This window comes from Cupressus sempervirens, chromosome 6, assembly GCF_028749045.1.
Source record: "Cupressus sempervirens isolate cs-2001-9-10 chromosome 6, ASM2874904v1, whole genome shotgun sequence".
Lineage (NCBI taxonomy): Eukaryota > Viridiplantae > Streptophyta > Pinopsida > Cupressales > Cupressaceae > Cupressus > Cupressus sempervirens.
In genome coordinates this window covers 202,745,227-202,771,514 of record NC_143123.1, presented here as the reverse complement: position 1 = coordinate 202,771,514, position 26,288 = coordinate 202,745,227, and the positions used below count along the sequence as shown (strand labels likewise).

The 26,288-nt window shown below is 37.3% G+C and overlaps 1 protein-coding gene across 2 annotated transcripts in view; it reads left to right on the top strand.

The window, feature by feature from the left end:
• MET18 (ARM repeat superfamily protein) overlaps positions 1-26,288 on the top strand; it is a 332,877-nt gene that overhangs the window by 57,438 nt on the left and 249,151 nt on the right. For both annotated transcript variants that reach the window (XM_089787438.1, XM_089787437.1), the window contains exon 8: positions 25,915-25,968. In XM_089787438.1, the coding sequence (XP_089643564.1) occupies positions 25,915-25,968 (54 nt within the window). The remainder of the gene's footprint in view (positions 1-25,914; positions 25,969-26,288) is intronic.

The window sequence follows — 26,288 nt, the reverse complement described above, 5'->3', positions numbered from 1 at the left end:
ACAGACCTACGTCACCTTTCGTTAGGGGCCCACTCTGGGGACATCACAGCCCACCACGCTCTGCGGGTCTCGACCTCGAGACCTCCGACTCTGATACCAAGTTAGTAATCGTTGTACCAAAAGCCCAGATTGTTAGTAAACGGCACCTCCCCGCGTTAAGGGGGCAACCCCAGGATAGCCTCGCTAGCGAGGACCCCGGACACGTGGTAGCGACAAACCGCACGGACAGACCTACGTCACCTTCCGTTAGGGGCCCACTCTGGGGATATCACAGCCCACCACGCTCCGCGGGTCTCGACCTCGAGACCTTCGGCTCTAATACCAAGTTAGTAACCGTTGTACCAAAAGCCCGGACTGTTAGTAAACGGCACCTCCCCGCGTTAAGGGGGCAACCCCAGGATAGCCTCGCTAGCGAGGACCCCGGACACGTGGTAGCGACAAACCGCACGGACAGACCTACGTCACCTTCTGTTAGGGGCCCACTCTGGGGACATCACAGCCCACCGCGCTCCGCGGGTCTCGACCTCGAGACCTCCGGCTCTGATACCAAGTTAGTAACCGTTGTACCAAAAGCCCGGACTGTTAGTAAACAACACCTCCCCGCATTAAGGGGGCAACCCCAGGATAGCCTCGCTAGCGAGGACCCCAGACACGTGGTAGCGACAAACCGCACGGACAGACCTACGTCACCTTCCGTTAGGGGCCCACTCTGGGGACATCACAGGGTACCATTATACTAGAACATGTCTAACATTACAAGAAAGATTTGAGATCGACTCAGTTCTCAAAGGTAACAATTAATTTTTATTGGCTTTAATGCTCAAGTGAATATTTATATATATTATTAAGCTTGTTGACCTAGTTAGCTCATAGTGGACAGTTGACATATGTCTAGTTTGTCCTAGCCTGCATTGCCTGACCATGGTGGTTTAGATTAATACCTATTAGCTTTGGTAGAAGGATGGTGCTCTCATACCCAATTCCCTCTCAACCAATGCTTCCTCCCATCGTTGCGCTACCTGCAAGAAGAATTAGCATGGTGAAAGCATACTTCTACATCGTTCAATTGAAATTAGTTATCATAACTAATAACCAATTAAACTGTAATAGAAAGTAATTTAACTAACATCTGCCTCTTTACATGAAACACAATGATCAACAAATGCTTCCATTCATATGAACTTAAAAAATGAGTAACTGATTTAACTAACCACTTGAAATATCAACGATTAAATGAAGTTTCTAAAATCATCAAAATAGGGGATGTAACATACCTCCTCCCCCCCCCCCCCCCATGTTTCATCATCCTTGATGAAGATCACAATTAAATATACAAGAAACATCCATAATGAAAGAAATAGTTGTCAGACAGTCGCAAATAGCATAATGTCACAATGTTTCAAAATTATAAAATAATAATAGCAAACTTTAGTTTATGTTCTTGGAAAAGGGTGGGGAAACTTCTGAAAGATCTCATTATAGTCTTCCCAGCTAACATTCTCTTCAGCATATTGGTCCCACTAGATCTTGCATTGGGTGACGTGCAATAAAATGTGCAACCTTAGTCAATCTATCAAGCACGACCAAAATAGTGTTATGTCTATTCCGGGTCATAGGCAACCCTTGCACAAAATCCATGGATATTACTTGCCATTTCCATTCAGATACCTCATTTGGATGCAAAAGTCTTGCTGGGTATCGATGTTCCGCTTTCACCCTCTGACATTCTAAACAGCTTGCTGCATAATCAATTATATCTCTTTTCATTCCCTTCCAAAAATATAAGGGTTTTATTTCAGATAACATTTTCGTTACTCCTGGGTGTCCTGAATATGGAGCTGAATGATATTCCCCTAGAATTAATCTTTGTAACTCAGGATGATTGGGTACATAAATTCTATGGCGATATCTCAACAATCCATCTTCTTCTAAGTTAAAATCTGAATACTTGAGGTCCTGTGGGTCTGTAATAAGTGCTAAACTAATTTCTGCATAAAAATCATCATGCTCCAAATGCTGTAAAATTTGATCCCTTAATTGAAATTTTACCTTAGTCATTGCTGAAATATGTCTTCTTCGACTTAAGGCATTGGCAACCTTATTTTCTTTTCCCTTAATGTAACTTATGTCAAATTCATAATCTGCTAAGAACTCTAACCATCTTCTTTGTCTAGCATTCAGATTTTGTTGAGTGAAAATATATTTTAGACTTTGATGATTAGATCGAAGCTCAAAGGGTTTTCCAATTAAGTAATGTTTCCACATTTGCAAAGCATGAACTATGGCTGCTGATTCCAGATTGTGAGGTGCATAATTTTGTTCATAATTCTTCAACTTCCTAGACTCATAGGCAATGACTTGACCTTCTTGCATTAACACACCCCCTAACCCTTCACCTGAAGCATCAGTGATTACCACAAATGATTTCTGCGGGTTGGGTACCCTTAAAATAGGTGCAGTGGTCAGTTTCTCCTTCAGAAACTCAAAAGCTGATTGACATTTTTTTGTCCAAACAAATGTCTTTCCTTTTCTCTGAAGTGATGTGATTGGATAAGCTATTCTTGAGAAGTTTCTAACAAATTTCCTGTAAAATCCAGCTAACCCAATGAAACTCCTGACTTCAGATACGTTTCTAAGTATGGGCCATTCCTTGATCGCTTTAATCTTAGATGGATCTACTGCTATGGCTTGTGCTGAGATTATATGCCCTCGGTACTGAATTTCTTTCTGGTAGAAAGCATACTTTGATAATTTTCCATATAATTTATGTTCTCTAAGTCTTTGTAATACTATCTCTAAATGTCTCTGATGTTCTTCCTCATTTCTAGAATAAATAAGAATATCATCTATAAATACCAACACAAATTTGTTCAGGCAATCGTGAAATATACTGCTCATTAAATTCATGAAGGTTGCAGGGGCATGAGTTAATCCAAACGGTAGTACTGTAAACTCATAATGTCCATATCTAGTCCTGAAATTAGTTTTGTGTATGTCTTCTTCCTTAATTCGTAGCTGATGATATCCTAATCTTAGATCAATTTTTGAGAACACAGTCACACCTTTCATTTAATCAAAAAATCATCTATCCTGGGTAACGGATATCGATTTTTGATGGTGACCTTATTAAGCATCCGGTAGTCTATACATAACCTCATAGTTCCGTCTTTTCTTCTTACGAATAATACAGGGGCTCCCCACGGTGATACACTGGGTCGAATCATTTTCTTATCCAATATATCTTGCAATTGAATATGCAATTCAATAAGTTTCGTGGTGGTCATCCTGTATGGGGCTCTAGATATAGGTTCTGCTCCTGGTACTAAATTTATGGAAAAATCAAATACTCGGGAAGGAGGTAATCCAGGAAGTTCCTCAGGGAATACATCTTGGTAGTTCTTCAGATAGGGATATTTTTCTTCAAATGATTCTTTTAATTTTTGCTTAATTTCCCCATCTTCATAAATATAATCATCTTCGTATGTGGTTTCCCTTAAATCTTCAACTTTTATTGTGAATATTTCACAGCCTTTTCTTCCATACCTCTTTAAGCTGCATAGCTGAAATCTGCTGGACTCTTATTTCATGCTTGACCCCTGTAATACTTGTAGGCCTGCCTTGGTCATCCTTACAACTTACTATTTTGGCAAGACAATCTACCTTAGCTTTGTGTTCGCTGAGCCAATTTATTCCTATGATAATGTCATAAGATCCTAATGGTGCTACATATAAATTCAGTTCTGTGGAGAAGTTTGGAAAATCAATTTGGGCTTCAAACAGGCATTGCTCTACCCTGGCCCTTGTCTGGTTTGTATATTCGACTGTCCATGGTTTTGCCATAAACCTAGATCTTTTTGGAAATTTACTTAATAATTTAGGTGAGATAAAACATTCTGTTGCTCCAGTATCAATAAGAATAGTTACGAGGTTACCATAAATCTTACCTGGTGTTTCGATTGGACCCAATTGCTGTTCTGCCTGTCTATTATCCAAGGCTGCATGAATTCTTTGTTGAAAAACTTGTTGTTGCTGCGGCAAGGTTGGGCATTGTTGCTGATTGAGGGTGGGGCACTGTCTTGTAAAGTGGTTCCCTTTGCAAATGAAACAACCTCTCGATGGTTCTCTTTTCTTATTACTTCTGTCATTTTTGTTTATATGAAAATTTCCTTGATTATCTTTGGTTCCACTGCTTTTGTTTTCAGGCTTTTTGTTCTTAAAGTCCCTAAGTTATTTCCTTGGTGGTCCAGATTCAGCACCTTCTGAATTCCAATTGGTCTTCTCTTGCTGTCCCTAATAGAATCATCTTTTTTGACCTTATGCTCTTGGCGAACAGCTTTTTCCAAAGCTTTTTCCAAAACATATATGAAAGTATAAATGAGGAACAAGAATGTTTTTCATCATTTTTTATCTCATAAAGAAATAAACAAATAAAATGATAAAGAATAAAATAATATATATTAAAACATTACTCACCACTTTTACTCACCATTTCGCAATTTTTGGCATCCTCCAATCTTATCCTTGCGATTTCCCATATTCGCAAGCTCTCAATATTAGGCTTCCTAATGTTGCGATTTTAAGTTAAAAATTAGTGTTTTTTGAGAAAAAAATGAAGCTCCTGTGGATGAATGTGTCGATGCTACCATAAGAAAATGCAGGATTGGTTTATCTTGAAAGGAAATTGCATTATGATATTCTTCATGAATCAACATAGCTTCTTTAGCTAAATCTGGTGCCTTCATAATATTACATAAATCTGATGGGAAATTATGCTTGTCATTTTAACTCAATTCTTTTATGAATTCAAACATGATATAGGACGAGATTCAATCGTGCATCCATAATAAGTATTTGATGCAAATTCGTTGAAGAGATTGTTTAGATTTGGGAAATATTTGTCAAGTAATGAAATCTCGACAATGAAATATTTGCCGATTTTTCGAGCCGATTTCAGGCTATTTTGGGCGATTTTTAGTGAATCACCATGAATTGCGATTTTGGCGATTTTAGTCCGAGCCGATTCACCGACTTACCATGAATCGCTCGGCCTTAGTTGGATTGCTGAATCACCTGAATTGTGGCGATTCACGTTACTTTGGTTTAAATTCAATTTCTGTAAAGTGATTTATGAGTTGTATGCTTCATTCTAACATTGAGTTCAATTTCCAGTTTGGGGTGTTACTTGTTCGTGTTGCATTGAATAATATTTTAGAGTCCCCCACTATTAATTGTTTGATGCCAAGTTTCTTACTAAGCTTTAATCCTTCCTAAAGTGCCCACTATATCTGCCATATTATTGGTGGTATTGCTTGGAGGCTTTGCTAGCTTGGCTACAACTTGACCTTTACTATCATGTATTATATAGCCAATGCCTGCTGCTCTTGTGTTGCTTCTTGATGCCCCATCAAAGTTCATTTTATATCAGTCTGCTCTTTAGGGTTCCCATGTGCAGTTTTTCCTTTCCTAGTTTGCCCCCCTTTGCCATATTGGGGGCGAACTATGAAACCTATCCAATTTTTGCGGGTTAGGCGATCCCATAGAGAGAAGGTTCCTTCAGAACGATTGGTGTTTCTTAGTCTACTATTCAAGGTATCAACTATGCTTGCTTCTATCTTGTTCCCAAGGGATTCCATTGACATAGTTTTGTCTTGGAATAACATTCTGTTTCTTTCTTTTCACAATTCCCATAATATTATTGAAGTGGCAATTATCCATATGCCCTAAGAAATCTTTTAACTTGTTAGAGAATGTTGTTGACCAATTCAATTTGTGACAATTATTTTTCCAACAAGTGGATGCCTAGGGGCTGTTAAGGAGAATGTGGTCAACCGTTTTTGATTTCTGTATACAAAGAGCACATCTTGAGGGTCCCTCATCGCCAACTTTTCGAAACCTTTTTGTTGTTAGAGTACGTTTCTGCATAGCTGCCCATAAAAAGTTACCCACTTTTGGCAAGCATGCTTTATGTTAGTATAGCTGTAGCGGGTACTCGAAGTTTTGTTGATCAAGAAAATTGATAGCTTGTTTGTATCCTTCTTTAACCTTATATTTACCATCATTGGATCCACACCAAATGATTTTGTCATCTCTTTCTTTTAAAGTAAAATTTTTTTTTTTAGACATTTATAATAAATCTTTTTTTGTTCTTCCAAAAGGTTTGTGCCATCCAAAGTTCTCCATTTCCATCCCATTGTTGGTGAGTTGTCATCAACTTTGATGTAATGGTGCAATTGATCTCCTCATTCTTGTTTTAATGTGTTTTGGATACTGGGGTCCATTTGAATTGAATACAGAGGTGCGCATCTTGCCCACAAGTCTTTGTGGAAAAGGGCATCCCTCACATCTCCAATATCCTATATGTCATGTCCCCTCTCTAGTCTGATTGGTAGAGTCATGAGAGTTGGCCTATTATTGGAGTCTTGTAGGCTAGCAGTGGTGGATAGAGACTCATATTGGATACTTAGTGGCCAGAGTTGGTTCTACAGTAAGTTTGAGAGCCAGTTGGGGCAATTCCTTAATTTTAGGGATTTTCGTAAAAGTTAGGAGGTTGTGGCAGTGATCAGATTTGAGGCTCCTCGGGGCCAGTATAAAGTTTCAGTTTCAGGGTGACAGGGTATATTCCCTAGTTTCTAGGAGCATCCCTAGTTTTTAGGGATGGGACTGCCAGTTGGCCCACATTGCCCGACATCAGTCACAGGTAGGTGACAGGAGCCGTTTATTGATTATTTGGTTGGTTTGGCTTTCTAGTTGAATTTGGCTTTCCAATTGAATAAAAGTTTTAATATTTCCTAAGTTTGCGTTTAAATAAAATAAAATAAAGCTATTTATTTAGCTAATTGGAGTATTAAAGGGATTTTGGCTTCATCTGGTCAAGCATGCATATGTGTTATAGCTCGTTGGAAAGGTCTTGAATTATTATAACTCATTTTCATCATTTGGAGACCTTCGGGCACCTAGAGTTATGTTATTTGAGGAAAGGGGTGTTTTTCCCATACATAAAGACCTTTTAATTGAGAAGATGCCATTTTATAATAAAGGGAAAGGCATATTCTCCCTTTAGGGTTTGATTGGCTTTGAGAGGGAGATAAAAGGAGATGTTGGCTCATTCTTTCATTATCTTTTACATCTTCATTCTTGGTATATGCAATTTTGCTTTGAGGAGCGATTCTAGAGGTCTGGCACGCAAACCCTAGAGCTTGGCTATTAGGACACAAACCCCAATAGGTGGTTTCAACAACATTCTACAGTATTGCTTTAGCAGTTGACAAAGATTCTTAAGTTCAGCATTGAGTGTCCTTGTGCATTGCACGTTGGGGGTCTTGTTTGGCACATTGGGATCTTCTTGCTGCCTTGGCGTGACTATAGCAGCCGTACGACTGCCTTTCAGCTGGCACGTGGTTTGTTGGCTGGATTATGTCAGCCATCTCTGCCCTTTTGGTGCGTGGCTGGTTCATTCTTGCAGCTGGCATCATCATTCTTTGTTTGTAAACACTTTTGATGGCATACTGATTACATATCTTGCCTGGTATGATTGTAGCTATTCTGGTTAATTGGATATTATATTATTTGCTGCTGTTTTTAATTATTGTTTTACTTATATCTGAAAAATACAAAAAAGAAGAAACAATTTTTTTGCAACTTCTGTCTAATTCTCTAAGACCACAAGGAAAGCATAGGGAAATCAATTGTTTTAATTAAAATTTGCAGAAGTTAAGTGAAAGAATCCTTTTGGGATCTTGCAGCATATCAATTTATTTGCATGATAAAATAAAATTCGAAATCTTGGATCCACTAGGGTGGTTCCTACATCTGAAAATGTTTATGGGATATGCATCTAGAACATATTTGTTTATAAGAATAGCAGCCCATTTCCTATGGGATTTTAGAAGCATATTCCAACGAAGTTTTGCTCCTAATGCTTAGTTTTGAGAGGCTAAATTTTTGATGTCCAACCCCCCTTGCTCTAATGATGCTTTCCCATTTTATCATTGGTATCTTATTATTTTCTGAAGTCCCTTGCCAAAAAAAGTTCCTAATTTCAGATTTGATTTTCTTGGAGATAGTTGTGGGCATGTGTAGAATGGACATTTGATAAATAGATTTTGAAGCTAGCATCGATTTGATCATTGTGGTTCTACCCGCATCAGATAGCCATTTTCATTTCAAACTCTCGATTTTGTTATGGATCTTAGTTATAAGTGGTTCCCATAGATTATTACTCTTTCTCCCTTTATCAATTTGGATACCTAAATAATTGCATGGGAAACTACCTGTTCTAAATTTCATTATTCTACAGATATTTGTTTCCAATTCAGAGATAAGGAAAAATATTTCTGATTTATGGGCATTAACCACCTGTACTGATGCTAACATGCATTTCTTAAGTATTTTTTTGATGTGCTAAGCCTCTCTTTTGGTACTAACTACTGCTAGCATGTATTTCTTAAGTATTTTTTAAAGTGATAAGCTCTCTTTTGGTACTGACTCCTGGTAATCTAGTGTCATCAGCAAATTGCTGGTGTGTGATATTCTCTGTATTTTCTGAAACATTGATGCCTTCGATTTTTTCCCTTCTTGATGGGACTTGTGGATTCCTATACCTAGAGCTCCTGCCATGATCACAAATAGGAAAGGGGCAACGGGTCACCATGTCTAATTCCCCTTGAAATTTGGAAGAAGCCTTTTGAATCGCCATTTGCCAGAACAGACAACTTGGGTGTAGAAATACAACTGAAGATCAAATTGATCCATTTTTCGGAGAAACCAAAGGCATCCATGCATTTGCATAGAAAACTCCAGTCTACCTTATCATACGCTTTTTGAATGTCCAATTAAATCAGCATACATGGTTCCTTATTAATTTGTGCTATATGAATGATTTCCTGGGCTATAATGATGCCTTGTAGAATGGATCTATTTGGTACAAATTGTAAAGTTTCTGCAAATCTGTTATAAATCAGACTGAAATAATGCCTTTATTTGTTGCTGAATTTGGTCCTTAATATACTGACCTGTGTATGAAGTATAACTTGAATTATGATAACTATTTTGCAAATGTTTGATCTCTACATTAAATCACATAAGGCAGTAATGTAGAGAAGCAGACTTAAAATGTATTTTGTGTGTTCTCTATCCTTATACTTACCTCATCCTTATGTTGTAACCAAGAGGCATGTCCTTACAAAGGACACGACTCTACCTAGGTTGGCCCATAATTTCTTTCCTTGAAATCGGCGTCCAAAGGAGAAAACCTTTAGTTAGTGTTTAACCTAATTAATTTGATGACGTTTAGACTTAAACAATATTATCCAAGGGAGACGCCGATCACAGTTAAGACAAGACAATTCTTTATAGGCTTATATAGAAGGAATTACATGCAAGAACAAATCCATATGATCTGTAATCAGACCAGTACGATATGTCAGAGTTAGAGATTTAACACTCCCTTTTAACTTGATAATCATACTGAGAGATAGCATATCTAGCAACATCAATTAAGATGAATAAGCATAAAATGATACTCTACATCTATCTGAATCTTCTAAGCATGTGGTATTATTGAACACATGATACTATGTCATATTACTATACCTGTCATATGACTTATCACTTATAGTTGTCAAAACAGTATTGCATGGAATGCAATATACAGGATAAAATTTGGAGAATGATTAAATTCTTCCTTTATCGAAGTTGTGACTCATAGGTACTAGTAGGCCTATATCACAATATGATCTTGAGTTAAGATCTACAAGTTCATGGGATAAACTCTGGAGAATGATTAAATTCTTCCTTTATCCAAGTTGTCACTCATAGGCATAGAAATATCTACATCACAATGTGATTTTGAACTCATCTAGATCTGCCAGTAGATCTCTACCGTTCAATACATTATCTAAGAGATTGTCATCTCTCATAATGTCTTTTATACAAGTGTTCATTATCTCAGAGATCATCACCTTTTAGATAATGAATACAAATGGTGAAGCCTGTTGTCGGTAGATTTTGTATTGTGGCTAATAGGTAGAATAGTATCCGAACGGGTGTGTGACGGTTGAGTCACCCCTTTGGGAAAGTATATGTACACCGTCCGAAAGGGACTTTGGATCATCATGGGAATCATTGTAATCATTTTGATAATATTGTAAGCAGTGAAGTGCATATTGCGTATATGAATAAAGTATTTGTTCTGTGTTATATCTTGCTATACTACATGTGATAAGTATCCTTTTACTCTATACGGTAAACATTTGGTGCCGTTGCCAGTCGAACCTGGAATGAAGTATTATGAAGATTAATGCTTAATTTGCTCAATAAGGATAGGAATAAGATAAAAGATAAGTATGAAATACGCACAAGACAAGAAGTTTTAATTTTAGCACAATAGGCGGCGCGCAGACAAAAGTTTCAGCAGATTGCCGATGGACACCGAGGGGGTGAAGGGGCACATATGGAGCGAGTGCATTCACCTAGCAGAGTGAGGAGTGCCGAGGAATTTCTAGAAGAGACTCGACAATGATTAAATTTGGTGGAAGAGACAAGGTAGGAGTTCCTTAACCTGTATATGCTGAGGGTAGAGAATCCGAACAGAAGAGAAGTAACTCACATGGCTCAAAGTGCCTAAGGAGCATGAGCGTGGAGTGAACTCTTCATTCCCGATACACTTGACGAACGGATGCAGGCAGAGAATCGAACAACTTCGCTTGAGGAAGATCTTTTCTCACCAGGTAACTTGATTGTTGGAAGTAGGACAGTTATCCGAAGCAGCACGGTTGTGCAGAACAACGCGGGTGCTTAGAACAACGCGGGTACACAGAAGGTACCTCAAAATCAAAAGAAAGTAGTAATGATAGAACTAAAGGAGAAGTTGCCGAAGTTTAATGGTGACGGGACGACAAATCCAATTAGACACTGTAAGATGTGAGAAATAATATGGACAACAAATGGTGTAACGAACAAGGATGATTGGGTTTGGCAGTTTTCAGCGACCCTACGGGGCGTAACAATTGATTGGTTTGCAGACACAGATCCTTAGAAGCTAACTATATGGGCAGAAGTTAGGAAGGAGTTCATAGCAGAGTTTTGACTGTTAAGGGACAATAATGAAATTGTAGTGGAAATATACAACACAAAGCAGGGAAAGAACGAAACGATTTGTGTCTATGCAAGAAGGCTAAAAGAGTTGGTGGGGAAGATGGAGAGCCCACTGGTTGACGGATTAAACAAATGATGGTTTCTTGAGGGGCTACGACCGACTTGAAGAAGAAAATGAAGATTGTACCTCCAACATCATATGCAAAACGTATAATCGAGCAATGGATCTAGAGAATGAACAAGAAACAAGCAAGAAGAAGAAGCACAAATCATCAGACTCAGACGATTCATCGTCCGAAAGTAGTAGCAACGATGAAGAATCAAGCAAGAAAGTTCGAGCGTTACAGAAGGATACGCTACGGATGAGGAAGGCCACACAAAGGACTCATGCCTGAGAAAACAATTCTGTGATATCTGCCAGTTTGTGGGACATTCCATGAAGGAATGCCCGTTTAATATGAAGTCAAAAGGACACTAGCAAGTGTTTCTGATGCAGGAAGTGTCCACTGGAACAAACACGGACAATGATGCAACCTCAGGAGGATATCGCAACAATAACAAGCGCGGAATGGGTGGTAATAATAATAACAATAATAACAATGGAGGCCGGAGTTAGATACAATAAGACGTGAGTGGATGGCCGATGATACAGTGTCATCCATGCAACCTCTGGGGGTACTTTGCTAGAGATTGTACCACGAAGGAGACGTCCCAGCTATTATGCAGATGGTGTGGTCCGGGAGACCATGAAGATTCGAAATGCCCAAAACAGGGGGTGAATTTGTTAAGCATTGAAACATGTGATGAGGAAACACTAGCCATTACACGTGAGAAAGCTAAGAAGACAAAGTACCTTGATGCAGAGGAAGAAAAGAAGAGGTTGCAGCAAGCACGAACGGAGTTGGAGAAACAAATGGAAATAGGAAAGTTGCAAGCAAAAGACATTGTTGACACCTTGAAGAGGAACTTGGCAGAACAAAACATGATAAGGCAGGTAATGCAGATAGAAGTTCCTATAAAATTAAATGACCTTATAATGCCTCAGTTGCAGATGACGATTTTGAATATGACACCACTTCCAAAAGTAACGGAGGAAAAAGGAAAGGATAGTAGTGGAATGACTGCAGTAGACCCAATGCTACTGGCACTCATGACGGGAAGGCATCCGACAGTAGTTGAGATGGGTATCCTAGGGACAGTACTTACAGACACAATTGTGGACGGCGGGTCAGGCGTGAACGTGTTATTAGAGGATATATGGAAAAGGTTGGGACAACCTACATTATGGCCACCTACATTCCAGATGCTCACGGTGGATCAACATGAAATCAAGCCGTTGGGAACCTTGATGGCGTAACCGGTAACCATCGGAATGCAACCATTTTTGTTAGATTTCATGGTCATTCCGCTAAAAAGAAAAGGGTATGATGCTATCCTTGGATGGGGTTGGTTGGTGCAAACAAAAGTGAAACATGATTGAAAATGAAATACCCTATCCATGGAACGTGGAGGTTGAAGATTTATAATTGATTTGCACACACAAATGGTAGGTGAGGAGGCAACGTCGTCAGATTCCAAAGGTGAAGGCAATGGTGACGATGAAGGAAAGAAGAGAATGAAACTGGACGAAGGAATATTGAGATTAGGAGGGTCGAATGATGACGACCTAGACTCAGTGAACGACCTACTCCATTGGCAGATGGAGGACTACGAACTCTTTCCCAATTGTAATATGTTGAGGGTTGACGAAGGTAATAAAGGAGGGGAAAATGAATGTTTGCAAGAATACAGAAAAGCGAAAGAAGGAAAAGCGGTTACGGCTAAAGCTGAAGGAAAGAACATACCGTATGGCCAGTACAAGAGGAAGAACATACTGTACGAACCTAGAAAAAGGAAAGATTCCACTGTACGGTACACGGTGAACGAATTGCGTAGAAAGAAAAGGTTAGACTGCACCACGGATTTAGTAAAAAGGTATCGGCGGAAAGGAAAACACATTGTATGGTCTGCATAGGAAACAAAGAGGAAGGGCTTAATAAAAACTGCAGCAATACGGAGTGAAGGTTCTAGAATCAAGAATACAGTTATTGACGGCAAGGAGTGGCAATCGACAGAATTCATGTTACCAAGTTTAAGGATTGCAATCGAGAACAAATTGGGAGATATGAAAAGCCTAAGGGAAAGATTATGTAACTTGAATAAATTGGATGAGCGACGACTGCAGGCACAATAGGTTGCAAAAGTTACACAAAACAGGCAGAAGGCATGGCATGGTAAACATTTAAAGTCAAATAAATTTCAATCAGGCCAGTTAGTTTTGAAGTATAATGGGTGGAATGAGATTAGGCCAAGAAAAATCAAAGTTAAATGGGTTGGACCATACAAGATATGAGAAGTGGGCGATAACGGGGCAATCAAATTATGGACGCTAGACGGAAAGGAAATACCCGACGTAGTGAATGGGTCGAAGTTGAAAATCTATCATGAAAGAAATAATGCACCCCCACAGACGAACAACTAAGAATAAATAATGAATATTAATGTATATATGTAAAAGAAGTGTAAAATAAAATCTTTTTATTTTTTTAAGTTGATAAATACTAATAGATGGAATAAGGAAATATGGATTCAAAGAGTACGGTCATAGTCAGGAAACAGGAAAACATTAGCAAAGAGAATCATTCCACCGTATGGTAGATATCATACGACCATTAGAAAAGGAGGAGATTATGATAGATATCGTAGAAAGATAACATTCATTTGGGGTAAACATTCGGGTGGAGAACATAGAGTAATTTGGAGAACAGTGATAAATTGGAAGACTCGTACAGTAACATAAAGAGAAGAAAATTGAATCGTACGACGATTGGTGGTCTACCATACGGCTCATGGAAGTGCAAAAGGGGGCTATATACAAAAAAGTAACCATCGTACGATTCCAGGAGTAGGAAAGTGACCATACGGACATAAATAAAGTCACGGACAAGTCTACAAAGAACTCTGACTACACGACCATGTGTAGAGAAGAGACTTAGCCGTACGACTATACAGTAAAAGGAAGCACGGTTACCATCAAATAGAGCCGTACGACCAAGGAGAGGATAAATTGCTAAAAGAGTACGAAAGCAATCATTGCACAACAAAGAAGAGGACCATACAGCCACTTGAGAGCAGAGGAAAAAAAGGTTGTATGGCCCGTACGAAACACATAATAAGGGAGACAGTGCAAAGACACTGTATGGCACTCAGAAGGTAGCAAAAGGAAAGGCATACCGTACGACCGTCTAGTGCAAGGGATACCATACGGACTTGGAGAATACAATAAGAGTAACAGACATCGTACGACCACTAGAAATTAGAGGGAAGTATCGTATGACAATGAGGAAGCACAATTAAGGCAAATATGTCACCGTACGGCCAGGCAGGAGTAAATCAGGAACACCATATGGCCACACAAGAAGTGTGAGGTATAAATATAGCTGTATGACTGTATAGACAAATGGAACACAAAAATATGGGACTTAAGGAGCACAAAGGGAATATAGTGGACTGTACAGTCTTGTATAGGGCAGTAGATCATAGGTGATCCACTGTACAGCGAACAGATGAGTAGAAATCATAAGGCTAGTACACTAAAATACCATATGGATTGGGAGGACTATTGTATGAACTTGAAGGAAGGATTGCAGTACGACTCACACAAGAAATGGAACATTTGAAACATCGTAAGATGACCACCATACAAACATAGAAGAAGGGTGATAGGAGAGGTTCTAAAAAAAAAACGACAAATCAAAATAGTTCACAATAAATAACGTATGATGTCAAAGGGAAAGATAGAAACAGGTAGTGAAGAAAACATAAGCGGTTGGCCAAAAGAGTATGGGATAGGAAGAATATCACCAAAATAGTGTGTTCCATGGACTTTTGTGTGGGGGCACTGCCCCTCGACCCTGCTAGGGGCATTGCCCCGTAGACCCCTAGTCAGTTCAGTTATCAGTCGTGGGAAGTGTGACCAGTTGATGAGCCCTGGAGCTGTTGCAGGCATGGAGTGTCTGCGTGTTAGAGGTGGAGAAAGCATTGGAGCAAGCCTTTCGAGAGGGGTGCTACACTTTGAGGCACTTGGATTAAGTGTTGGACTTGAGGTTGTCTTGGTGGATGCATAGAGAGCTCGAGAGGAGCTGACCATCCAGTTGGAGGCAGTGAGAGCGACACTTGGCTCGGTGTACCTAGGTGTTGGAAGCAAAGAAGGCGACACAGGTGGCCATCAAGGTCAGATTGGCTAAAGAGACAGTATTGTGTTAGTAGAGGTTACAAATGGAATGTGTTTTTGGAGACCAGTTTGGTACAGGTAGGGGAGGAATGTGAATGTGATGTGACGGAAAAAGATCTATCTTGTTATAGATGTGTATTACACCCTTTGGAGGAGCTAGGCAGACCAGGTAGCAATTGAGAGGACTTAGGAGGAGTTAGCTGCCAGGCTAGCCACATTGAGGGCAGCCTGGGAATCCGAGAGGGCAGCTTTGTTAGCCAGACAGAGTCAGCTACAGAAATTGGAAACGGAGAAGGAATAGTTAGCAGCAGAGAAGGAGAAAGAGCTGGGAGAGATTGTTGGGATGATGCAGTTAGCTTTAGAGCTTGAGATGGAGGTAGAAGTAGAATTGAAAGTTCGGAAGGAGCAAGTCTACAAACTACGGGCGGAGCTGAATGAACTGAGGGCGCGGGTGGCCACTATGCCAGGGACGCATCTCTCTGCTTAGTATCTATACATTGATGTAATTAGTTGTTTGCTTTTGAGTTTTGTTGTATTGTCGTCCGGAGACAACTTTACTTTTTGGGGGGGATGATGTTGATAGATTCTATATTGTAGCCGACGGGTAGAGTAGTATCCGAATGGGCGTGTGATAGTTGAGTCACCCCTTCGGGAAAGTATATGTACATCGTCCGGAAGAGACTTTGGATCATCATGGGAATCATTGTAATCATCTTAATAATATTGTAAGCAGTGAAGTGAATATTGCGTATATGAATAAAGTATCTGTTCTGTGTTATATCTTGCTATACTACATGCGATAAGTATCCTTTTACCTTGTACGGTAAACAAAGCCCATAATAGTTAATAGCCTAACAATAAAAATTATTCTATTATTAATTTAAAGAATACAAATATCTTATAATTCAACCATACCAAGTCATTTCTTGAAGTGACTTCAATCATGAGAGAGGTTTGGTAAGAATATCTGTGGTCTGATCTGCAGTGCAAATGTATTCTAATTTTTCAGTATTCCTGTCTACCATATCTCTTACATAATGGAAAGGAATTTCAATATGCTTGGACCTGTCATGAAAAACTGGATTCACAAAAAGCTTGATGGAACTCTGATTATCACAATGAATAATAGTAGGATTCATGGGTTGACCAAATAATCCCACAATTAACTTTCTAAGGAAAATTGCTTCCCGAGAGGCCATTGCTGCTGCAATGTATTCAACTTCTGTGGAACTTTGTGCTACTGATGATTGCTTTCTGCATATCCATGATATCATTGCTGAGCCTAAACTGAAAGTCTGAAACAACATCCTGAAGTGATTTTTCTATCATTAACACTCACCCAATCTGAGTCTGTGAATCCGTGTAAGTCCAAGTCAATTTTCTCATATTTCAGCCCTAGGTTAAGAGTGCCTTGTAAGTATCTCATAATGTGTTTGATTGTAGCTAGGTGAATCTCTTTTGGCTCACAGATAAATTGAATTCGGTATTAACAACATAGCAAATATCAGGTCTCGTATTTACCAAGTACATAAGGGACCCAATCATCTGACTGTAAAGAGTAAAATCTATGGAGGGTGATTTTGCTGCTACTTCCTTAAGTTTGTGTAGATTAGTCTCTATAGGAGAAGACATAGGTCTACAGTTCCACATTCCAAATCTCTTCATGATGTCTACTATATACTTTCCTTGATTAAGTATGATGCTGTCAAAGTTCTGCCATACTTCCAGTCTTAGGAAGTAATGAAGGAGTCCTGAATCTTTCATTTCAAATTCTATGATTAGATCTTTCTTGCATTGATCTATAAGATGATCATCACTTGTTATTAGTAAATCATCAACATATAGCATCAAAATTATGATATCATCTTTATGCTTTTTATAATAGAGATTTGGATCAGCTTCATTTTTTGAGAATCCTAAACTGGTGAGATACTTATCAATTCTTTCATACGATGCCCTTGGAGTCTATTTAGGCCCATAGAGAGCTTTCTTGAGCTTGCAAACAAAAACTTTAGGGTTATGAGTTTCAATTCCTTTAGGTTGTTCCAAATATACCCCTTCTGTAATCTCTCCATTCAGAAATGCTTTTTTTACATCCATTAGATGTACTTTTCATCCCTTCGATGCAGCAATAGCTAGGACTACTCCTACAGAGGTGTATTTGGCAATAGGAGCAAAGCTTTCTTTATGATCAATTCCCTCTTTTTGAGAGAATCCCTTGGTTATGAATTTGGCTTTATATTTTTCTAATGCCTGTTCTATGTTATGTTTCTCTTCAAATATATTATTAAAGTGTTCTTTCTTCAATATTAGAAGTTTTTTATTTAGGCACAAAACAAAACATCTTGGAGCCTTCAAATTTTTCTTCATTCCACCATTTATCTATAAATCCTGCCACTTCTTTATTTTGTAGCCACATATTTTCAAACCTGAATGGTTTCCTCGTTGGTTTGTTTGGTTCGGTGATATCTTTTCTAATGGGAAAGTGGTCAGATCCAGAAAATTATAAAGTTTCAGATTCTAGTGAATAGTTAAACTCCCCTAGATCTCCCTTGAAGAAAAATCTGTCTAATTTTTCTGCTATTTGACTATAGCCTACCCTTTTGTTGTTCCAAGTGAAGTTGCCATTAATATTCTTAATATCCAGAAGGTTATTGTTGTTTATCCATTGGCTAAGATTTTTTTGTGATTGTGAGATGAAAGTGGAACCCGCAAATTTTTCTTTTGTATTTATGATTGCATTAAAATCTCCTCCTAGAATGTGATTCTCTATATTATATGAATTTAAATGGTTGTTTAATTCTGTCAATAAAGCTAACTTATGACTGTTTTGTGTTGGATCATGAATGTTAGTTCTTATATATTTAAAATTAGAGTTAATACTTATAACTCTACCCAAAATCCAGTTATTGTTTTTGATTAGAAGCTCATAAGAGATTTTCCTAGGGTCCTATACTATTGCTAAGCCCCCCGATGCTCCCATAGATTCAATCCAATTTGTCTGCCATATACCTATTTTTTGATTTATTGTGTTTGCCTCTTCTATACTAAATTTAGTTTCTTGGATTAGTATTATGTTTGATTTAAATAATTATAAATGTCTTTTAATTAGTCTTTGTTTGTTAGGGGCGTTAATGCCCCTAACATTCCATGTTGTGATCTTCATTGACCCTTGGGAAGGTACTGCCCCTTCCCAGCATGAAATAATTTTGTAAGTTTGGCTTGATATTCTTCCTCTCCAGCTTTGCACCTAAGCTCCATAAGTGACTTTCTACCTCTCTTTTTCTATCTTTTTAAAATCCTTGGTGATACCAGACCATTCTTTGTTGCTGCCAAACCAAGATGACTCTCTGTATTATCTTTCTGTGTATTAGCTAACACTTCTTCCACCGAATTGTGCTCTTCTTCCACTTCGTCCCTAAGAGCTTTCTCCATTATCTTACTAAAGTTTATTATATCTTCCTCTGATTTATCTGGATCTTCTACATCCTTAACCTCCTGAGCCCTCCCCTGTTGAGGTTCTTGTTTTGGAAGATTTGTATCCTCTATCTCTATGTAACCGTTAGAATTCGTCATTTGTGTTCCTAATGCTTCCTTTGAGTCGTTAAGATGTGCTTCATATCCTAATGTTCTATTAATGGTATCCGAATTGGGGTTGCTTTGCACTTGATTGACAAGGACTTGTCCGTAATCTTCTATAATTTTTGCTGATTCTTTTTTTAATAGTGAATTTGTGCCTTTGTTGGCTGCATCTTCTTCATTTGATAATATATATTCTTTGATTGGGCTTCTGTTTAGTGTAGGAGCTGTTGAAATTTGGTGGTCCTCGTGTTCCTCTTGCCTCTCACATAGATCATTACGAAATGAAATGATGTCACTCATCAATTTCTTGAGTGTTCTCATATTTTCTCTCACTTCTTCAATTTAATTATTCTGTTGTTGGCACAAACTACACTGCTTAATCTTGTCTATGCTGTCATATATATATTGATACTATCATGAATATTGGTTTCGTCTTTAGAGATGAACCCATTTTTCTTGATTTTTGTTGACTCATCTTGACTCAGATTGAAACTGGTTGGTAAGTTTCAGATTCTTTTCTTTGGGGCCATTCCAATAGGCAAAGAGAGCATGAGTAATGTTGTTATGCTAGCACTCTTCAATATGGCTGTTACTTATAATTATTGTGTTTTCATTCTTGCTATTGTTATTGTAGATATTCGCTTGCAGACCCTTTGTAATGGGTGATGATGTTAGGGTTTTTTACTTCTTTCACTAATATTGGGCAATCTGTCAGTTGGATTTTTTAGCTTGTTGCTTGACATAAGGGCTTTGCATCTATAAGCAAGATCGCCCAATGGCACCGAATTTGGCCTTGTGGTTGGGGGATACCTAGGGTTAGAAGATTTTTGTGTCCTAATCATTTTTTCCTTTGCACAACCTTCCATTCCTCACTCTGTTTAGTTTTGACTATTTTTTGCCAAGGATTTTGGGTGGATCTTTGTTGCTATCACCTTTTCTAATGTTACTGCTACCGTGAATGGATTGTAGGAATTTGTTGCACTTTGCTTGTTTAGACCAAGTCAGGGATAACTGCTTTCCTTTTTTGTCTTGAAGTCTTGCAAGGACATCGAAACTATCATTACAGATTATTGGGATAGGCTTCGTTCTTATGCACTGTTTGCTTGTCGCTTTGGTTGTTGTATCTATACACCGATTTTGAGGGTTCTTGCCCTATTTTGCAGGTATGAAGGATCAGCTATCATACTTTGAAAAATCATGCCTATTTGATTTGAGTTTTGTCTCTAGCAAATTTCTTTATGCTTTTAGCGAATATTATTTTGCCATTGCAATTTTTTTCCTAAATATTAATTTATGTATATTTTCATTACTACACATTTCTAATTATTATATTAATCAATAATATGTAAATGATATTATATTTATATATTGTTAATTATATATTAGTATTATACATTGTTAATAATTATTATTAGATAAATAATAGATTATATTATATTATAATTTTCTTTGTTCACTAATTTATTTTTAATATTTATTAAATTCTACACTAAAAATGGGAACATCGTAATCTGCCCTTCACCAAATCGCTTGCCCCCAAGCTGTTCTACATTTTCAACGTTCACTCAGAATGTCCTTGATCAAGTTTTTACACTCATCAAGAATGTCCTCAAGAGATATGTAATCTTTTCTTCGTAGTAGGGTGCCTTTTAGTAGTTCTCTCTTAATCACAGTGCAATAGGGTGCCCTGATAGCGATTGTTCCCTAACTGCTATTGGAATAGGCTGCCCTTAACCCTTAGCAGTTCTCCCTTAACTACCTTTGTAGTACGACGCTCGTAGCAATTCTCCCTTAATTACAACGCAATAGGGTGCCTTTATAGTGGTTGTCTCTTTATTGTCCCCACATTAGAGTGCCCTTAGTGGTTCTCCCTTAATCACAACACAACAAGGTGCCCACATAGTAGTTCTGCCTTAATTGTCACTACAATAGGCACCCTTAGCTGTTTTATAATGTCCCCTTTCTAGTGTTCATTGCATGATGTGTCGTAAGCCAATTTCCACATGGTCCCATAAGCTAACCAAGACCAAAGAGGGACTTAGAGGCCATTTGGCCTAAGTAGTTTCAATTGCAGGTCATTTGAAGGGGTTTTGAGGTATACTTACTATTTATACTAAAGTCATTCTAGGCATGACTCAACATCCGGTGGCAATGACATGTTGATGGTAACTGTTAAAATCAATAGGAAGATTTATTTATCATTGATATGATTTATCGTGCATTAATGATGTTATTTTATAAAGTAAAATTTAATTATTTAACTTTATTAATGCATAGTCTATAGTTTGTGGGAAATACTTATATTAAATGGTTCCCTTTATTTAATAACACATCTGAGACATAAAGGGGTGGTTATATTATTTATCCCACATTGCAAAGTGTGGGAGCTCTTGTCAGAACAGTATAAGAAGGATTGAAGAGTTCTTTTTCAACATGGTTGCATGATATATGAAATTTGGTGAAATTGTGGAGATTTGTTCTTGTGGGTTTCGAGGATGAAATCCCTCTATGCTGACATTCTTTTTGCTGTTGCAAGACATAGTCTGGAGGATTGGAGTTCGAATTTCAAGGTAAAATCAAGGTAAAATCTATCGCTATTTCTTATAGTTATTGAGATTAGAGTTGCTAGGGGGAGTTCGAATTGGAGGATTTAGGGTGCTGCCATTGTTTGGTCTGTTGTGAACGTGTTTCAGTTTGAAGGGTTTTAAGAGTGCCATACAGGACTGAAGTAGTCTGGACAACAATCGTATCAAATGATCTGCATTTACTTGTTGCTAAACAAATTTGGAAACACAATTAAGTTTAAGCTGCAGTGAAAGGAGAAATCCAGATGCTGTACTTGGATTGCAACTCATTCTAGGGTGCTGTTCAACCATAAGTAACACCATTTTGGTATTGTATCAATGTCGTGTGTGCTAATTATAACTCAGATCAGTTTTGGGAGAGCTGCAATCGGGGTTTGAAAGGATTAAATCACTGCAAGTGTGTAGAGAGTAACCTCATGTAATCTCTGCAAATTGGTAAGTTAACTTTGGATTATAACACTATTATTGTAAACAAATATTATTTTGCTGTCTTAATATCAGAGATTTCAGTCAGTTCTTATTACTTCAGATGCTAGTTATGAAATAAGTAAATGTTTGCATTGCAAACTACATTGTTATGTACGATTGTGATTGGTTATTTGTTTTTCATTGCTCTGAGACATTTACATATTCAAACAAACATAAATCAAAACTGCGCATTGAGAACAAATATGAAACCAATAGTTAGCTTGCAAGCCAATTGTTTGACAAAATTGCATTGAGGAGAAGACAACAAAAAAATTGATCAGATCAATGGGGTATCTTATAGGTACTCCTTTAAGTACTTCTGCATCAGAGTGCCCTTAGCGGTCCTCCCTTAATCACAGCACAGTAGGGTGTTGCTATAGTAGTTTTCCCTTAATTGTCACTACAATAGGGTGCCCTTCGCAATTTACCCTTGATTACAGCCTTGGTAATGTACTAGCAATAGGGGTGCCCTTAGCAGTTCTCCCCTAATTACAGTGCAGTAGGGTATCCTTACAGAGGTTCTCCCTTACTGCTACTGCAATAGGGTACCCTTTGCGACTCTCCCTTAATTGTAGCTCTTTGCCCTCCTAATTAAATCATAGCTTAAATGTTTGTGAATAATAATCAAAATCAGATTATGGAGGATATAAATATATATTCACTATTATCGACAAAAAAAAGCCTCTAGGTTGTTGTCACAATCATGGCTGGACCTCCTCGAAGCTCCGTTGGCTTTCCATTCCTTTATTCCTTGATTTGATGTTGTTGATATTCCCTTGATTGCATTCCATTTTCTTATGCGGTGTTCCTCTTGTTTTTGTGTCAAGCATTGCTTCTATTCTATGGACTTGACTTTGTTTTCCACACTTATGCCTTGTTTCCCAATGGAGTTTTGCATCTGAAACATAAATTCTTCCTTCTTAGGTCTTTTCACTGTCTTTTGGCTTTCTCATCTTGTCCTACATTTTCGCATTCAAAGTTGTCATTATAATGGAAACATTTTCTTTATGGGAATTTCTTCTTATGCTTTTCATCCTGATTGCGGAATTATTTTGTATGGTTGCCTAAGGGTTTGGTACTCGTTGATGAAACTTCTAGCCTCAAAGCCTTTTTAATGGCATCTTTGAGAATTGTGGGTTTGAGAGCACTTACATCCCCTTAAGTGAGTCTCTTAACCCTTCCACGAACAGGTAAGTTTTTCATCTTCTACTTATGAAACTTGTACCAGATTTTTCTGAATTCAACAATATAGCCTTCGATGTTCCATGCTGCTTTATTTGAGTTGGTAGTCTGAAGTCTTCTTGGGGGTGCTTTCTATCTAACCTGCTAATAAGTTTCCGCAAACTCTTCATAGGAGGTGATATTTTGATGGCCTTGGGTGTGGATCCCACTGTACCTTTATTCATGTGCCATTCCTTCTAAATAGAGAGTAGTGAATCGGAATGCATCCTCTTCAGTCATTGGGCTAAAGGGAGATAAGTGTTCAATTTCACAGCCAAGAACAAGCTGTAACTTTTGTTAATCCTTCAAAATATGGAGGTGTTACTTTATTTACTTTATGTTTTAAATCCTCATTTGATTGTAATCTTCCAGTTTTCAGTGTCTCATGTTTTTGGGCTTCATAAAACTATAAATGTTACAATCGCTATGATTTATGGCTCAAGACTAGCATAGGCTTTATCGTTGTCTATGGTGCTATTTGTAGGTTTATCAACCCCTATTTCCTCCCTCAGTATATATTCCCTAGGTAGGAAGGGTGGATTGGGTATGCTAGATGCTGATGATCCATTATGTTCTCCAAGTGGTTGGAGCTAATGCTTTCCCATTTGAAAAATTATTTTTAAGGTTATTAATTTAATTCCCCATATTTTGCAAATCCTAGAGAAGTGCTTTGTTTGATTTTCTGATTTGGCTGATAAGGGTTTGATTGGTTTGTTCCATGAAAGTTCTCATTTCATTGCCTATTTGCTCATTCATACTGGCTCTACTTCTTCTTTCATAGGTTTGCATTAATTATTCCGACAGGATGACAAGATTATGCTCTAATACCACTGTAATGTCCTTCCTTGAGATCCACCTTTTTTTTAATGCTGATTTTTGCAATTGATCTAGGTTATGGAGATTATAGTATCCTCTATTCGAGAAATCGATTCTGCAATTAAACTATCTTTTTACTATGCAAAAGTTAAATTGCTCAACAAAAATTGCGTTAAGTACAAAATGTTGGTGATTCTCTTTGATGGACTAATGTTAATTGTATAAACCCTTGGAGCAATGTATAGGAATCTCTCTTGTATATCAAAAAGTCAGATTTCAGATTTGTTGAAGACTATCTAGGAATCAAATGTAATTTTATAACAATGAATTTCTGATTTGACAAGTGAACCTGAATATGATAATGATAGTATGCTTTTATGAAACTAAGATTTTGCAAGCCAAGGGATGGATTATACAAGATTATCAGTGTATTGATTAATTTTACTGTTTATAATATCTCCCAAAATGATCTACTATTGATCAGTTAGTCCGCTTGTCAGATATATATTTTATTAAATAACAATATTTCCCAACAATGGTTGATCTGCTCTTCTGGTTAGTCTCTGATTTATTTATTATCTGTCTGTATGTGATCTGATCCATAATCTTCCGTTGAATCGGAAGAGTTTATTGCACAATGATTCAATGCCCCCCTTTGGAATGAGATTGATTCTCATTATAGATCTCATGGATATTGGATCCACTAATTGGGATAGACTTGTCCCTTAATGTCACCCTTACATCAGCGATGAGACATAGCTTTTCATCTTTCTCCTCCTTAAAGATTTGTGAAATAATGGTTTCTTACAGTCCCTTAATAATAAGCCAAGATGATAGTGCAATGTTTCCCATTTGGTGTTGCACATAGATTTATGTATTCCTTGGTTGAATCGATCCTTAGGTTCTGTTTGTTATTTCCTTTTCATTTTAATGCCTCCTTCTATATTGGTGATGCCATTGCATTTAACGCTGACCATATATAATTCCTCCCATTCTGAAACATTCTCTGAAAGTGACCAAGGGAGATTCGCGTCTCATCTCCAGTTCCACGGTTGTGACTTTTAAAGCATGGTTCAAACTATTGACTATCTCTCTGTTTTCATAAATTAGCTGAATATTTATTCTTTGATTTATTAATTAATTTATATTTTCATTCATTTACATATTGTTAATAATTATTTTATTAATAATAACAACAATAATAATATATTATTTTTATATATTGTTGATAATTATTATATTAATAAATAATATATTAATAATGTTATTTTTTTATAATTTTTTAATAATATATTATTATTATACATAGAATTATTATAGTAATAAGATTATGTTATATTATTATTTTTTATTTTCTCATTTATTTGTTTCTATTATTTATTATTAACTTGTAGAAATAGGAACATCACACACGTGTAAAATTAAAAATAGTACGACAGACATTATTGTATGAGTTGAGTTGTTTATAACAATTTTATATTAATTGAGGTTTTCAAAGGAAATGGAAATGCATTAGTAGTATATGCAACAATAAAAGACTGAGGAAATACATTCAATTGAGATATAGGTTGATACTTGTATTGAATAATTATCTATACTAGAAATTGATAAGTAGGCTATATGTTCTTAACGGTATTATTTTTACTAAAAGCTTTCTTGATCATGTTGAGGTTGAAGGTTCTTAAAAATGACATTAAATTTTCAATTTCTGTGTTGTGTACAGAATTAAAACCAAGTATTCACGAAAACTATTATGATGTTCAGGGAGGCTTAATTTTACAAATTTAAAATTGTATTGTTGGACATAAATTGAGTACTTGGAAAGAAGTGATCTCAGGGCAAGGGAGTCTAACTGAGTTCTTTGTGTGCTAGCAGCCTCCAAATGATTCATCAGGAATAACACGAGAAGATCTCTCAAGAGCACTCTTGGTATGTGATGTCAACTTGTATGGATACAATTTCTCAAGTTTGAATAAGTCGATATTTAGTTTATGAAATCCAGTATAGTTATATTATACTTACACAATTTCTTACCAATTTAACACATATGCATGCTTCATTTTGCAAATTAGAAAATAAAAGATGAAGTGATGTAGAATTTGCTATCAAATATCTATATTAGCATTATTAGATAGTTATAGTTTGCATGGCAGGTGAAAGGATAAATCCAACTCTTAAAATGGTCAAGGAAGAAATAAAGATGAAAACGTTTAGGAAAGGAGATATGGAAAATAACCGAGCTCTAGCAT